At 47.1% G+C, this 14,719-nt stretch overlaps 1 protein-coding gene across 1 annotated transcript; it reads right to left on the bottom strand.

Annotated features, from left to right (window-relative positions):
• Window positions 1-1,168: 1,168 nt before the first annotated feature.
• On the bottom strand, window positions 1,169-11,032 carry TMEM106C (transmembrane protein 106C). The gene is made up of 8 exons (XM_065419339.1): window positions 11,005-11,032; window positions 10,128-10,336; window positions 9,388-9,451; window positions 8,021-8,180; window positions 7,789-7,929; window positions 6,321-6,370; window positions 5,936-5,989; window positions 1,169-1,331 (listed from the first exon to the last, which is right to left on the bottom strand). Exons 2-8 carry the CDS (start codon window positions 10,306-10,308, stop codon window positions 1,169-1,171), a joined length of 813 nt encoding a protein of 270 aa, XP_065275411.1. The 5' UTR covers window positions 10,309-10,336; window positions 11,005-11,032.
• Window positions 11,033-14,719: the final 3,687 nt, after the last annotated feature.

Raw genomic sequence — 14,719 nt, 5'->3', positions numbered from 1 at the left:
CCTGGCGGGCCGGGCCAGTTTTATTTACCTGCTGACGCGGCAGGTTCGGCCGATCGTGGCCCCCACTGGCCGCGGTTCGCTGTCCCGGGCCAATGGGGGCGGCGAGAAGCCGCGGCCAGCACATCGCTCGCCCGCACCGCTTCTCGCCGCCCCCATTGGCCCGGGACGGCGAACCGCGGCCAGTGGGGGCCACGATCGGCCGAACCTGCCGCGTCAGCAGGTAAATAAAACTGGCCCGGCCCGCCAGGGTGCTTACCCTGGCGAGCCGCGTGCCGAATGTTGCCGACCCCTGAGCTATATGGTCCATACAAGGAAATCAGTACGACTCCATTGGAGCGGTGAACCTACTGAAACACAGCCATCACTAAGACAATAGGGATTTGATACACTGTAGAGGGACACCCTCAGATAACTTAGTCAGTAAGCAAACCACCACCTCAAATAGAACATATGCTGGTTAGCTCCAATTATTTCCCCTTCCAGCATCTGTCACAAGTTCCATCTACAGAGAATAAATATGAGTGCCAATCTCTCCTGGAATGACTATGCGTAGAAATCCTACTAACAAAATGCCATAACGTATTTTAATGGTGTGCTGTCACTGAGCAGAACAAGGGGCAAAAAGAGTTTCACCGAAACAGCATGTTTGTCCGGAAAAGGACAAAAAAAAAATAGAGCAGAGCCCACCAAACAGCAGCCAAATTCAATCCCCAGCATTTATCCCAAGGCAATGAGAGAGTCTGAAGCCTTCTCTGAATTTCATTAAGTCTTTCCATTGAAAGATATATTTAAAACAGTTCCTTGATTTCTTCTGGGTTCAATTCTAAGAAATTCATTGCAACAGCTAAATACCAGATCGATGTCAAGTTATAAGTGGGTGGGAACTCAGCATGTTTTGGGGAGGATCAGATTGGATCACAAGTGGACACGCTCTCAAATCACTGCCCAAAAGGTAAGCAGTGCAGCCAAGTTACATATGCATTAACGTGAAGTGCCACGTGATTTCAGACACCTCCTGTTCACTCCAAGTTTCTCCAAGGACATCAATGATCCCTCTAATTCCATTTAAAAGTTACCTTGTGATCCTGCCTACAGGTACATAATTCAAAATAAAAGTCAGTCTGCATGATCACTTCCCCAAGAGAAGTATTAGTTGACTCAGGTGTCTTCAGAGTATCCTCCTCTCTTTGGTTACACTATCTAGAGTAGGTGGGGTGGACACAGGCCGAGGGTCCTGGACCGCTGTGGAATTAGCGCCACAATCTACATAGTGATATGTTTCCAAGGAGCTCTGAGTCACATGGCCGATGTATGAGATTTTCACTGATGTTCTGGAAGAGAGAGATTCAGTTCAGCTCAGATAGGACAAGTAATATTTAATTGGCTTATTAAATGTAAAGACACTAATCTGGGAAGAGATTATGAAAATATCAGACAGCAATAGGAGTGGCTCTGCTTTTTAGTTATCTCCTTCCCCTCAAAAACTGCTGACAATCTTGGGCATTTATACAGCACTTATCACTGTGGTATAGAGGTACCAAGATAAAGGAGGTTTGTTAGTTTGTGGGACATTTTTCTTCTTTATCAGAATTTGCTTAGGTGCATATCAGATTTTCACACTTATGCAACTAAGCTTTAACTGTTCTGCATTCTTCACAGCTGTTGGGGCCAGCAGCCTGCTGCAAATACACTCACCATACTCTTAAAGAGAGGCAGCAATCCACATCTGACTGTGCCCTAGTTAAAAGTGGAATCAAACTTCCCATGCCAAAAGCGGAGACTGACATGGGAATCACTGCTATACAGAAGGCACAAGGAATAGGCACATATAGCCCTCCCCTCTGCTGCTAATGGAATAGAGGAGAAAATATGCCCCTTTAATAATCAAAGGCCCACCCAACTTCCACATTACACAGCTTTTCTTTGCCTGCAGCCAGGGCTTGTCTCTGCGGCCCTTATTCGCCTGGCTAGCCCTACTGCAGTCAATCAGAATACTCATGAAAACAGAGCTAGAGATTAGGTCCCTAGATCACAGTTGTGACGGGTTGGATCACAGAAACCCCCTTGGGAGCTGCCACCCAATGTGCAAAGACTACCCCTGCTTCTGTTTTCCCTGCCAGCTCAGGATTCCAGCACCCTGTCTCGCTGAGCCAGACACTCCAGTCTGCTCTAACAAAGACTCAGGGTCCGAATCACTTGTCCCAAAGCTGCAAGTTTACCTGAAAACCAGCTCACAGGAGTGTGCTTGTCTTTAGCACTTAGATGCCCAACTTCCAATGGGGTCTAAACCCAGATAAATCCGTTTTACCCTGCATAAAGTTTATGCAGGGCAAACTCATAAATTGTTCGCCCTCTATAACACTGATAGAGAGATATGCACAGCTGTTTGCTCCCCCAGGTATTAATACATACTCTGAGTAAATTACTAAATAAAAGATGATTTTATTAAATACAGACAGTAGGATTTAAGTGGTTCAAAGTAGTAACAGACAGAACAAAGTAAGTCACAAGCAAAATAAAATAAAATGCGCAAATCTATGCCTAATCAAACTAAATACAGATAATCTCACCCTCAGAGATGCTTCAGTAAGTTTTTCTCAGACTGGACACCTTCCAGGCCTGGGCACAATTCTTTCCCCTGGTACAGCTTTTGTTCCAGCTTAGGTGTTATCTAGGGGATTCTCCATGATGGCTCCTCTCCCTCTCTGTTCTCTTCCACCCCTTTATATATCTTTTGCATAAGGCGGGAACCCTTTGTTCCTCTGGGTTCCCACCCCCTCCCCTCACTGGAAAAGCACCAGGTTAAAGATGGATTCCAGTTCAGGTGACCTGATCACATGTCACTGCAAGACTTCATTACTCATTTGCCAGCAAACACATATACAGGGAGACTCACAGGTAAACAGCCATCTGCAGACAATGGGAGTCATCAAGATTCCAAACCATCATTAATGGCCCACACTTTACATAATTACAATAGGCCCTCAGAGTTACATTTTATATTTCTAGTTTTAGATACAAGAGTGGTACATTTCTACAAATAGGATGATCACACTCAGTAGATTATGAGCTTTGTAATGATACCTTACAAGAGACCTTTTGCACAAAGCATATCCCATTTGCATTATAGTCGCTTATTATCAATTTTTTTATAAAACTATCCCAGTTACATTATATTCACTTATTATCATGTTTTTATAAAACCATGTAGACTGCACAACGTCACACCCTCCTCCTGAACTTACTGCCAGAGACTTGGACACTGACCATGGCGGAGGCAGTATACCTAAAATTTGTTTTTGGGCTCCCCTATGGGGCAGACACTCCTGTGTCCCCCAAAAGGGAAAGAGACCCTGACCCAGCTGTAGGCTCACAGCTACCAGCTATGAGGGACCTTTCGCTGGCCAGCAAAATCCCCCCCCTTTCACTCAGGTTGGGTTTGCTTCCAGCTAGAGTCCTTGGGGTTTGTTCCCACCGCAGCAGTCACCAGGACCCCAACTTCCAGCTCCAGGATACATGTCTCTGTGCACCTCTTTCACTCCATTACAGCCAGGTCATGCTTCTGGGTCTTAATTGCTTTGTCTCTTAAGTCCAGGTTGGTGGGCAGCCTTTTTTTTTTCCAGGTCAGCCTTTTCCCAGGCAAATTGTACATCCGTTTTCATTTGTCTTCCCTTGAGACCACCACTCGATGAGCTGGGATACCACAGAGAACACCCTCCTGCCAGAACAGGCACCCCTCCACTCCTGTCTTGCTAAATTAGACACTCCAGTCAGCTTCAGCACAGACAGAGGTTGGGCCACACCCATCTGCAGTTCACTGAAACTGAGATGCTCTCAGCTCAGGGGCTTCTTAGTTAACAGAGACATTCCCAGCGCCCATTGTTCAGTCTTTCTGGGCAATTTGCAACTTGTGTAGTTTTAGCTTCTTTTGATCTTCATTCTTACTTATTTTGCTTCCTTTTCTGTCCCTACTTCCCTTTCCCGAAATAAGCAAACAGAAAATAACAAACCAGTAACCACTTTGTCTGTTCTCCAGCCACCACACTTAAAACTCACTTAAAATCACTACCAGTATCTCAAAGCAATCAGCTGTGCACAGATCCTGCTCGACTACGCCACTGTGACGGGTTGGATCACAGAAACCCCCTTGGGAGCTGCCACCCAATGTGCAAAGACTACCCCTGCTTCTGTTTTCCCTGCCAGCTCAGGATTCCAGCACCCTGTCTCGCTGAGCCAGACACTCCAGTCTGCTCTAACAAAGACTCAGGGTCCGAATCACTTGTCCCAAAGCTGCAAGTTTACCTGAAAACCAGCTCACAGGAGTGTGCTTGTCTTTAGCACTTAGATGCCCAACTTCCAATGGGGTCTAAACCCAGATAAATCCGTTTTACCCTGCATAAAGTTTATGCAGGGCAAACTCATAAATTGTTCGCCCTCTATAACACTGATAGAGAGATATGCACAGCTGTTTGCTCCCCCAGGTATTAATACATACTCTGAGTAAATTACTAAATAAAAGATGATTTTATTAAATACAGACAGTAGGATTTAAGTGGTTCAAAGTAGTAACAGACAGAACAAAGTAAGTCACAAGCAAAATAAAATAAAATGCGCAAATCTATGCCTAATCAAACTAAATACAGATAATCTCACCCTCAGAGATGCTTCAGTAAGTTTTTCTCAGACTGGACACCTTCCAGGCCTGGGCACAATTCTTTCCCCTGGTACAGCTTTTGTTCCAGCTTAGGTGTTATCTAGGGGATTCTCCATGATGGCTCCTCTCCCTCTCTGTTCTCTTCCACCCCTTTATATATCTTTTGCATAAGGCGGGAACCCTTTGTTCCTCTGGGTTCCCACCCCCTCCCCTCACTGGAAAAGCACCAGGTTAAAGATGGATTCCAGTTCAGGTGACCTGATCACATGTCACTGCAAGACTTCATTACTCATTTGCCAGCAAACACATATACAGGGAGACTCACAGGTAAACAGCCATCTGCAGACAATGGGAGTCATCAAGATTCCAAACCATCATTAATGGCCCACACTTTACATAATTACAATAGGCCCTCAGAGTTACATTTTATATTTCTAGTTTTAGATACAAGAGTGGTACATTTCTACAAATAGGATGATCACACTCAGTAGATTATGAGCTTTGTAATGATACCTTACAAGAGACCTTTTGCACAAAGCATATCCCATTTGCATTATAGTCGCTTATTATCAATTTTTTTATAAAACTATCCCAGTTACATTATATTCACTTATTATCATGTTTTTATAAAACCATGTAGACTGCACAACGTCACAACAGTGATAGGAATCTGTATGATAGATACTGAAAGTTTCTTCTGATACAACCATCACCTGCTTTGCCATCCCCCTCCCTCTCCCGGTTCTTCCACCAACTGTCCTCTCCTACAGAGGGTGACCCACACTTTACACAGCCATATCTCCTAGCAGCTGGCCAGACCTCCAGACACATGGAACTAGCTTGGGATGCTTCCCAGAAGGAATTGGTATGCAGTGCTACAGGTTTAACTCTCACAGTGTTAGCAACAGTGCTAGTCCCAAACCCGGATTAAAGAGGAAGGTTCTGCTGTTGGGTTTGTGACCCACTAAACTAAAACCTTACTGCAACAGAAAGAGTCCAGTTAAACCAAAACTTGAAGACGGTAGGTGCAAATGAAGCTCAAAACACAAGTATGACAGATCTCAGTGAAAGCCAAAAGGAAGCAGATATCTCAAGACATCAAATCCTGATGACCAAATCTGCACATCTGGAAAGGAGTACCACAACTAGCAAGCGATCAATGAAGGAACTGGACTGCCCAATGTGTCAGCAGAAGAGAAGGAACTCAAGTCTAAGTAAGGCTGTAATTTTGTCACTGCAATTCCATTTCCAGTGCAGTAGAGCATAAGAAGAATTACATACCTCATGAAGATCGCTATGTTATGCACCTTGACCTTGGGTAACGTGCAAAAGAAACTGTAAGAGACCAACACAGAGAAACATGTTGGAAGAAAGACTAAAACAGAGTTTGATCCATAACAAACTTTAGAAAGGCATTTTAAAATTTCTTGGGCATCCTGGAACTCCCTTTTTGCTTTGGGGCTGTTCTGGCTGAACTGTCCACAACATTTAACAATTTTTTTAATATTTGAAAAGTGTGGCACAGGTGACCTGTCGGGTCTGATATTTTTGACCAACAAGGACTCGTTAAATAAAGCTGTAGGAGTCAGATCTGTTTACTCAGTGATATCCAATTTAAGCAGATTCGTTGCATGAAATGTAGAGATAAATAATAAATAATCCTTACTACACATAGGAGAAAGGTCCACCCATCTCTGATTTCACAGTGAAATTCACCTGAAAAAGGACAAGAGAAGACATGTTCAGCAAATAGTATCATGAATCAGAAGTTAAGAGATGCAAGTGACCTTCAGTATTAAACCAAGTCGGTTATTCCCAACAATATGTTCTCCAGTGCTTTGTTCAGTCCAGCTATAAGAGACTCTAGTCTCTTTGCATCTATTTCACCATTCAAAGCCTAATCCACACAACTATCACCGAGTTAGGAAACAGAGTAATACCACAGTTGAAATTTGTCATGGGGCAGGACCCAACAATACTGTAAACTGAGTCTCTTGACTTGGTTATAGCTGTGCTGTAGATGAAGGTTAGTCACTACATCTCAGTGTCAGGAAGGTTCTCCTTCTAGCCTAGATTCTCCCGTGTTTAGTTTCATCCTATTACTTCTAGTTATACTCTAATTTGACCTCTTTAGACAAATTTCTCCCTCTTCTAGCCATTCACAGCATTCAGATATTTGTCAACCAACACACCATGAGTGACACTTAAACCAGTTTCTTTTAATCCTTCTTCCCAAGTCAGCCCCTTTCACCCCCAGAAGCATTTCTGTTGTTTGGATTTCTCCAGTTTATAAGCATCTTTTCCCTGGAACCCAACAGATGCAGCCTTGCCAGAGCTGAACAGAAGGAGATTACCTTGGCATAACACTTCTTTATAGTGGTCCCAAAAGCTGCATCGGGTTGGGGTTGTTGTTGTTGTTGTTTTTTTTGGGGGGGGGGGGGGGAAAGGGGCATTGCCATATCACTTGGCAAGCACTAAGACTTGTAGTTTTTAGTATTATCGCTTACCAGTTACTTCTTGACTAAACTGTCCAGACTCACCTTGTCTCATCCAACTTACTTGGTTAACTTTTGTAAAAACAGTTCAAAGTTCAGTCATTAAAACCATCAACTTCCCCAGTGTTTATCCAGCATTTTCTTCTTTCACCAATATATGTAGTAGACCCTTCATTCCTATTAACTCATCCTGTCTTTTTTGAGGGGCGAGAGGGAATGGGCCGGGGAGGGAGAGGATGCTAGATTTGTTCTTTTCCTGTCAGCCCTAACATCTTTATTCTGGTCTAGTCCCACCCCAGTTCTCCATTTCCAGTACAGGCTGTGTTTAGCCACACAAGGAACTGGTCAGAGACGTGAAGCCTCACTGGTGATGTCTCATCACTTGCATTTTAATGTAGCTGTGGGTCCCATCTGGTTAGTGCACAAGCTGGGAGGAGAGGAAGAAGGGAGGGTGTCGCTCTCTGTGCAGAAGGTCCCGCTCATTAGCGCAGGAGCCTCAGCCATAAGTCATCTAACTTTTTCAGTTGGAGCTATTTGGCTGTGGGTCACTTCCAAAGGCCAGTATCACCAGCAGTAGGGGATGGTTCAATACGCTCTACAGCTTAAGCCCCAGTTCATACTCAAGAAAGGCTGTAATACCAGTTTGTCGCTCAGCGGCTGGATGCGGGACACATTAGTAATCTGTTGGCTTCCAACCACAGTGTTCATGTACTGCACCTGGCTGGCGAGGCTGGCTACTGCAACCGAATAGAAATTTGAGTTTCTGATCCTCAGGGTGGTCTGTATCAAGAGAGAGAGAAGACATCAGAAGCCGAGTCCTCCAGAATCCAGCAGCAAACTCACTCAGACAAAGGATTAGACAGAGCTTTACCGTGATGGCAAGAATGACAATGGAGTTTTTCTGGTCGAACCAAACTTGAACCCCTTTGATGCCCTCATCATCCACAAGGACCGAGTGTGGAAACAGGAAGAAAATCACCAGCCCTGATATCAGAAGGCAGAGCAGCACAGACAGCAGCACGTAGAACTTCCTGCAACAGACATGAACATTTTACCCACTTTGCCCTAATTCTGCACTTGTGACTGGAGAGGCTCAATTTACAAACGTGAACGGATGTTAAAGGCTCCGTGGAAAGTAGGAAGCATATTATCCCCATTTTACATATGCATGAACCAAGACACAGAGGGACTCAGTAACCCAGTAAGTCTCTGGAGCAGCCATGAGGAAACCACAGATCTGAGCTACTTGTATGGTCCCCATAACTGGGGCATCAGAGCACCTCACAATCTTTAATGTATTTATCCTCACAGCATCCCTATAAGATGTAAAATAGCACAGGGCTATCATTTCCATGTGGAGAACCAAGGCACAGAGATGCTAAGTGACATGCCCGAAGTCAAACAGGAAGTATGTGGCAGAGCAGGGAAATGAACTCATCCTACCAAGTCCTAGGTTAGTGCCCAAACCATTGGGCCAACCTCTCTCTCTCTCACATCAAGTCCTGGCTTGTTTGTTTAAATCCAATGGGCACTGTTTCCTCCCATACAATGAGACTAGATCACCAGCTGTTACTAATGAAGTTCCAGCAGTACAGAAACTCTCTAAAAACCAGGAGAAGAAAAAGGAATGAAAGAACAAAGGATTCCCTGGAAAAATGTCAAGTGCTATTCATAAACCACTCCCACAGCTATCAGACAATGCACCTGAGCTTCCCTGGAGAAACATATCACAAATAATAAGTGCTACTCTTACACGAATAAGATTATATTGGATAATGTGTTTAAACGGCTCAAATAAAGAACTGGAGGCCCTTTAAACTGAGGCATTTTACCAAAAAGAAAGGGTTTGAGTGTACCAAAAAATGTAAACATGGCACTCTCAGAGTCATTCCCCCTTCCCCCCCCCCCTTTTAATGTTTTCAGTCTGGTGCTTCTGATGCTGATAAGCCAGAGTTTCTTTTAAGTTTGTAAAAGGCATGAAGTGGACTAGGTATTGGGTTTTCATGCACACCCCAAGAGTGGGAGTTAATGGGAAATATTTAGTTACAGCTAAAGAAGTGTTTGATGGCATTATCTTAGATTAAACTAAAGCATGGAAGGCAGCACAGAAGGAAACGCAGAGTCAGTGCAATATTTAGTTGTGGCAGCACAACCAGTCACCAAATAAGGAGCACACACATTTATTCTTCATGAGAAAGATTAGTGGGCATGCGTTAGACTCTTTTACTCTGAACTTACGTTCTCTGGGGACGGAGCCTCTGGTCACTGTATGGTATTAGTGCCACCAACTCATTTACCTGCTCTAGAAGACAAAAGGAAAAAGCTTTGTCAATTCCACCCATTTTCAAGGTCACTATGCACTAAGCTCCCTAAAACTGAGGGCACTGGAAATGACTAAAAGCTGCCAAGGGTTTCTGGGTATGCACTTTAATACTGTGCTCCCTCAACGTGAGAAGGAACATTCTTTTCTAGACTGTAGCAGACAATACAAATATCACTGTTACCTGTAGGCTAGGTTTGGATAAACAGTCTCATTGCTTCCTTGCCTTAACAGTTAAAAAACACCATGGGACAGATGGCCCCACGATGAGACTATCTAGCCCAAGAAACCTTTTCTTCTTAGTCCAGTGCCTTAAGATTCTCAAACACTATTTAGGAGCTTTGGTCTTGGGAAGTGACCAGGCTTTGAAGAGGGAACTTGTAAGGAGATATGGGATGAGTACAAACCTAATTCAATGCACACTTTTTTCTACACAAAAAGTTATTGAATTAACTTTTTCTATACAACAGGAGAAACTAAAACAGTAGCAGAAAGAGAAACAAGGGCAGCCAAGTACACTTCAGAAGAGATCTGGAAATCAAAGAGGGAAATTTTGAACCAGATCCTGAGATGAATAACAGTTTTACCTAAATAAAGAAGGTTTCTAGCCCATGTGTAAAATGCTTTGGGATTTAAGTTTCAATACAGATAGGTTCACCTGTGGGAATACAGCCAGTGCCTTGGCAAGTTGGGCAGGTGATGCTGTCCCGACCTGTGAACTCAACATACGGAAACTTGGCAATGTCTTCCTCACGATCTCTGCTGTCTAGTAAGTCCTCATCATTCTCTCTTCTCTGCCTGGAAGACACATTACCCCCGAGAGAGAACAGACACCCCATGGCAACAGATGAAGAGTTGCTGGATGTCCTAAAATGAAAGTTGGGAAGAGCACAGCTCGTGATCAGATAGGATTTCCAGACCAGCCTGTCTGATCCCCTCCCTCCTTCACTGAGGGACAAGCTGCTCTTCATCCAGGAGGTATACCTCTCCGCTTTTATTCCCTCCCCTATCCACACAGAGGGACAAAACCCTCCTTAAACGCTCCCTCCCGCAAAAAATGCCTCCTCCACCTGCGCTCCCCCCCAGTGGCCTCATTCCACCCCACTCATCCCAGAGATATAACCCCCCCTCCCTTTCAAGAGAGGTACACCCCCCACAGGTATCTTCCCCCCCCCAAACAGAGCCAAACCTCCCCCCCCCCAGGCAAGATACCCATTCCCCCCCCCCCATCAAGCCAAAAACACACACACTCCCCAGGGGCAACCACCACCGCCCCACCCCTTCCCCCAAGGCCACCCTGCCTCAGTGGCCACCCCCACACCCCTCCCACGGACAAACCCCCCGCATCCCTCCCACGGACAAACCCCCCGCATCCCTCCCTCCCTCCCTTCCCTTCCCTTCCCCGCAGGGACCGAGCTCCTCCCTCTGGGGCCGCCGCAGGGACAAAGCCCCAGGGACGAGGGCCCCACTTCGCCCCCCTCCCCTCAGGCCCCTTACCCGCTACCTCAGGGGCCCCCCAGCACAGCCCTTCGCACCTACGGGGATTCTCACCCCGACAAGCCGGCTCCCCGCACTGCGCATGCTCCCGCTCAAGCTTGCAGCCCTATGACGGCGCTTCCGAACGCGACGCGCGCAGGTGGGCGGAGGGCGTGGCCGAAAAGGAAGCTCCGCCCCTCCCGGGACAAGGCGGGGTAGCCACATTGCGCATGAGCACAGAGTGCGAAAAGGAGGGGCGGAGGGCTAGGGAAGACTCCGCCTCCCATTGACCCGCCCCGTTCTTCTCCACCCCTCCCAACCCACACTGCGCACGCGCGACAAAAGGGCGGGGCCAAGATACGGTAAAAGCGGGGGAGAGGCTCAGAGAAGGTTCCTCCCCTCGGTGACGGTAAGCCGCACCCAGGTTTAGCTTTGCCAGTGCGCATGCGCAAGGGCAAGAGGCGGGGAGACACACGTATAGAAGACTCCGCCCTTAATAAAATTGTGGGCCGCCACTCAGTACGCTTGCGCTTCAGCCTGGCCCGCTCTCATTGCGCATGCGCCAAAACGGGACGACGCCCTTCAGGGCCCATATCATTGCGCATGTGCTAGCGCCTGTCCTGTCCCTGTGGCCTTGGGGTCTTCCTGCGCATGCGCCCAGTGGGAGCCAGGGTGTGTCTCGGTGCTTGGGTGGCGAGGGGCCCCTAGCGAGTGGGAGGTGAGGGTGTTGCCATGACGCGAAGGACCCTCCCCACTTATGGGGCTTAGGTTGCAGCTCTGCAGCTGCCTGCTGCCCACTTATCCCAGTAATAGTGGTTGCAGAGTGCAAATTCATGTTACCATCATTAGGTTCCAGGGTTAACATAATGAGTTCGCTAGATGCAGGAGAGCCTGGCCTGATCCTCCTCTGCTTTATACCCCCACCACCGTTCATTGTTGACCTCACCCCTTACATAGTCATTCACACCCGTGCAAATTCTGGGTTGGTAGCATTTTAAATGGTGCAGATGACTGGTCGAGGTGCAGGGTAGCAATGAAAGGAGACCTTTTATGGACCCCAGTCTCTGTTGATCAGTACCTGGTGCAGTCATTTCACCAGTGCAAAATGCTACCGTTCTGATTTGGGCAGTGCAGAAGTGACTGGCCTAGGGTTGTCACCTGCCCAGGTTTTCCCAAGACTATCTCTTTCTTGAGGTAGGTGGCCTGGGAAATCTGCAAGGCTACCCAATACGCACTGCCAGCTGCCCTGTTTTATGGGCTCAGGAACATCCCCGTTCTCCCTGTTTTTTGTACCTCAGAGTAGCAGCTCTACTTAGTCCTGTTTTGCAGTTTATTCCTATGCAGAGTGTAAAATGCTGCCAAATCAGAAAATCGTGAGAACACCTTACACTTAGGTTTCGTCTACACAAAAAAGTTACGTCAGCACACCCCTGATGGACATAGATATACCAACAAAAACCCCAGTGTGGACACGGCTATGTTGATGGAAGAGGACTGCTTTCGAGTGGCTAACGGCATGTGGGGAGGTAGTGTAACCTGCGTCTACACTGTGGAGCTTGGTTGTCACAGGCTCATAGGGTAGACGTACCCTTACCTTGCACAGGTATAGAAAACTGCACCTGGTGAAAGGCTGGGGAGAATCAGGCCTGATGGGGCGGGTGTATGTTTGTTTGTTTTAATGCAAGCTTAAATTTTGCTGCACAATTCTGTGGCAGGTGCTGAACTTTCTGACAAACTGTGGTTGCGGAATTGCGTAATAGCCGTTTCCCATCACTCTCTCTTGGTTCTGCCCACACTCACAGTTAACGCACAAAGTTTGACTCACTGGAGCTGCAGTGGTAACAATAATCTAGATTGAAAGGATGCTTTCCTGCCTTTGCAGTGGCTCTTGAGGTTAATATCGGTAATTTCAATAAACCAGGGACAGGAAACGGGCCTTTTTCAGTTCTGCTTCTAGTCGCCCATAAAAAGCTGTGAGCGGGGAATTCAGTTTACGTCATAGATGTTGTAAAGAAAACCAGAGAAAAATGGTGAATACGTGGGCAGACTAAGAAATGAGGAATTGAATACTGGTCTAAGCACAATTTTCATACCGCTATAACTATTTTAAGGGATATGATGAGGTGGACGAGCCTTTCTTCAGGCAACTAACAGAAGTTACTAGATCCCAGACCCTGGTTCTCATGGGGGATTTCAATCACCCCGATATCTGCTGGGACAGCAATACAGCATAGGCGCCAACTTCTCCTGGCGCCAGTGAGTGCTCGACCCGCCCCCGGCCCCGCTCCAACTCCACCTCTGCCCCACCTCCATTCCAACCCCTTCCCCAAAGTCCCCGCCCCAACTCCGCCCCCTCCCGGCCCCTATTGGACTGGGAGGAGAAGCGGGGACGCAGCGCACTCAAGGGAGGAGGCAGAGGCGGAGGTGAGGTGAGCTGGGGCGGGGAGCTTGGCTGCCGGTGGGTGCACCCACCAATTTTTCCCCGTAGGTGCTCCAGCCCCGGAGCGCTCATCGCGTCGGCACCTATGCAATACAGCAGTGCACAGACAATCTAGGAAGTTTTTGGAAAGTGTAGGGGACAATTTCCTGGTGCAAGTGCTGGAGGAACCAACTAGGGGCAGAGCTCTTCTTGACCTGCTGCTCACAAACAGGGAAGAATTAGCAGGGGAAGCAAAAGTGGATGGGAACCTGGGAGGCAGTGACCATGAGATGGTCGAGTTCAGGATCCTGACAAAAGGAAGAAAGGAGAGCAGCAGAATACGGACCCTGGACTTCAGAAAAGCAGACTTAGGACTGGTCTACACTAGGGGGGGTATCAATCCAAGATACGCAGCTTCAGCTACGCGAATAGCGTAGCTGAAGTCGAAGTATCTTGGATCGAATTACCTGGGGTCCACACGGCGCGGGATCGACGGCCGCGGCTCCCCCGTCGACTGCGCTACCGCCGCTCGCTCTGGTGGAGTTCCGGAGTCGACGGTGAGCGCGTTCGGGGATCGATATATCGCGTCTTAACGAGACGCGATATATCGATCCCGGATAAATCGATTGCTACCCGCCGATACGGCGGGTAGTGAAGACGTACCCTTTGACTCCCTCAGGGAACTGATGGGCAGGATCCCCTGGGAGAATAACATGAGGGGGAAAGGAGTCCAGGAGAGCTGGCAGTATTTTAAAGAATCCTTATTGAGGTTGCAGGAACAAACCATCCCGATGTGTAGAAAGAATAGTAAATATGGCAGGCGACCACTTTGTCTTAACAGTGAAATCCTTGCTGATCTTAAACACAAAAAAGAAGCTTACAAGAAGTGGAAGCTTGGACAAATGACCAGGGAGGAGTATAAAGATATTACTCAGGCATGCAGGAGTGAAATCAGGAAGGCCAAATCACAATTGGAGTTGCAGCTAGCAAGGGATGTTAAGAGTAACAAGAAGGGTTTCTACAGATATGTTAGCAACAAGAAGAAGGTCAGGGAAAGTGTAGGCCCCTTACTGAATGAGAGAGGCAACCTAGTGACAGAGGATGTGGAAAAAGCTAATGTACTCAATGCTTTTTTTGCCTCTGTCTTCATGAACAAGGTCAGCTTCCAGACTACTGCACTGGGCAGCACAGTATGGGGAGGAGCTGACCAGCCCTCTGTGGAGAAAGAAGTGGTTCAGGACTATTTAGAAAAGCTGGACAAGCACAAGTCCATGGGGTCGGATGCACTGCATCCGAGGGTGCTAAAGGAGTTGGCTGGTGTGATTGCAGAGCCATGGTGATCGGCGGAGGTCCCG

The sequence above is a fragment of the Emys orbicularis genome, chromosome 19 (assembly GCF_028017835.1).
Source record: "Emys orbicularis isolate rEmyOrb1 chromosome 19, rEmyOrb1.hap1, whole genome shotgun sequence".
Classification (NCBI taxonomy): domain Eukaryota; kingdom Metazoa; phylum Chordata; order Testudines; family Emydidae; genus Emys; species Emys orbicularis.
Note: the sequence above shows the minus strand (reverse complement) of the source record. Positions and strands in the feature narration are given on the sequence as shown.

What these genes read in the sequence shown, in the direction of transcription:
- TMEM106C (XM_065419339.1), bottom strand. Translation starts at nt 10,308, where the DNA reads ATGGGGTGTCTGTTCTCTCTCGGGGGTAATGTGTCTTCCAGGCAGAGA. An exon ending in CACTGGCTGTATTCCCACAG is followed by an intron (nt 9,452 to 10,127) that starts GTGAACCTATCT and finishes TTTGTCTTCTAG; the next exon opens with AGCAGGTAAATGAGTTGGTG. An exon ending in AACATAGCGATCTTCATGAG is followed by an intron (nt 1,332 to 5,935) that starts GTATGTAATTCT and finishes TCTCTCTTCCAG; the next exon opens with AACATCAGTGAAAATCTCAT.